This window comes from Octopus bimaculoides, chromosome 2, assembly GCF_001194135.2.
Source record: "Octopus bimaculoides isolate UCB-OBI-ISO-001 chromosome 2, ASM119413v2, whole genome shotgun sequence".
NCBI lineage: Eukaryota > Metazoa > Mollusca > Cephalopoda > Octopoda > Octopodidae > Octopus > Octopus bimaculoides.
Genome location: NC_068982.1, coordinates 152,768,915 through 152,770,692, shown reverse-complemented (window position 1 = coordinate 152,770,692; position 1,778 = coordinate 152,768,915). Strand labels below are relative to the sequence as shown.

General features: G+C 31.6%; 1 protein-coding gene across 3 annotated transcripts in view; it reads left to right on the top strand.

Moving 5' to 3' along the window:
• Positions 1-1,778, top strand: part of LOC106870474 (putative carbonic anhydrase-like protein 1) — a 497,991-nt gene that overhangs the window by 198,139 nt on the left and 298,074 nt on the right. Inside the window, exon 1 of one of the 3 annotated variants that reach the window (XM_052965676.1) lies at positions 594-796. The exons of 1 other annotated variant lie outside the window; for it this stretch is intronic. In XM_052965676.1, the coding sequence (XP_052821636.1) occupies positions 664-796 (133 nt within the window). In that variant the 5' untranslated portion in view covers positions 594-663. Of the gene's footprint in view, positions 1-593; positions 797-1,778 lie in introns of those variants that run through there. One more of the 3 variants, XM_052965675.1, reaches the window with a different exon arrangement.

Genomic DNA, 1,778 nt, shown 5'->3' with positions numbered 1-1,778 from the left:
TATATATATATATATGTATATATATAATATGCATATATATATATATGAGTATATGTATGTACGTATAGTTATATATATGAATCTTAAGCATGTTCATCTGCATCACTATTTCCAAGGTTTCTCTTCTCGCCCGTTTTTTTGCCACGCGGACCTAGTCCTCGATAAATACTTCACAGTTTAAGTTCTAAACATTTGAGTACTACTATGTGTTATCTATTTTGAGCATCTTTAGATCCAACATATTGACTGTATATATAATTGTGTGTGTGTGCGTGTGCGTATGCAAGTGTGTGTGTCGTGCGTTTGCATGCGTATGTGTGTGTGTGTGCATGCGTGTGGTTGTGTGTGTATGTATATACATATGTAAATACATAAGTTTCTACTTATTTAAAATCTGCACGATTATATCTGTGTATATATTTACAAATGTGCGTTTATGTGTTGTCTCTATCTGTACTATGTGCGTTGCGCATGCGCATTACATTTTATTGTAAAAATCAGAAATCAATAACGTGCGATAAATACAGGTTGAATTTGATGTATGCCTCATTTACGGACGTGTAATGCTAATTCACAGCATACGAAAGATATGTTCCTTTAGAATTGTCAATCGTTAACACCAATAACATATGACGTAATTCAGTATGATATCGACATCATGTAATGATGTCAAAATACAAAGTGACGTCACTAACAAATTCGCACACAAATTCTAAATTTCCAATAGTCATAAAGAAACAAATAACCGAAAATCACGTAGGTGCATGTTTTATATTTCATACATATGAAAGAGCACGTAAGTACATTCACGTGAACACTTATATTTGTATAAATGTGTGAATATTTATATATATATATATATATATGCATATATATATATATGTATGTGTATATATGCATATATCTGTATACACACACATATATATATATATATGAATAAATGTTATATATATTGATATACATATATACATACATATATATATATATAGACATATTTATATATACATATATATATATATATATACACGTGTATACACACACATATACACACACATACACATACATATATATATATATACATACATACATACATCGTCTTCTACCACCTCAGATATTAAAAATAAACCGCTGCTTTCTTGACCCATGGAACACGTATTGACTGCATCTTTACATATCTACCTGGCACTAGATGCACAATGCAGGCAAACACTATTAGCCAAGGCCAAAGCACGCCTCACACAATAACATGAACGTCATCACCATCAAATACTAAACTGAATGTTAAAACACGCATAACACGGAATCCCAGAATCTGCAGGTATTCCTGACGCGAGAAACTATGTGTGCTACATGATTGTCCCTTCACACATCTTATAGGGACTAACAGAATTGAGGCTCCAAGCCAATACACAAACCACAGTAATATTACTCCTTGTCGCAGTAATGCTGGCCCAGTTTTTTTCACGAAGACACAAAAGCAATGACAACAACAAGAGCGGAAATGGCAACGAAAATAAACATGGAGAATCAATAGACGAGATGAGGGAAAGTAGTGGAAGCTGGAGAAATATTGTCATATATATATATGTATATGTGTGTGTGTGTGTGTGTGTGTGTGTGTGTGTGTGTATGTGTGTACATATATTTATTAATATACATACATATATGTACACACATATATGCATATATACATATATACATACATATATACATACATATATGCATACATATATGCATATATGTATACATATATATATATGCCTATATATATATATATA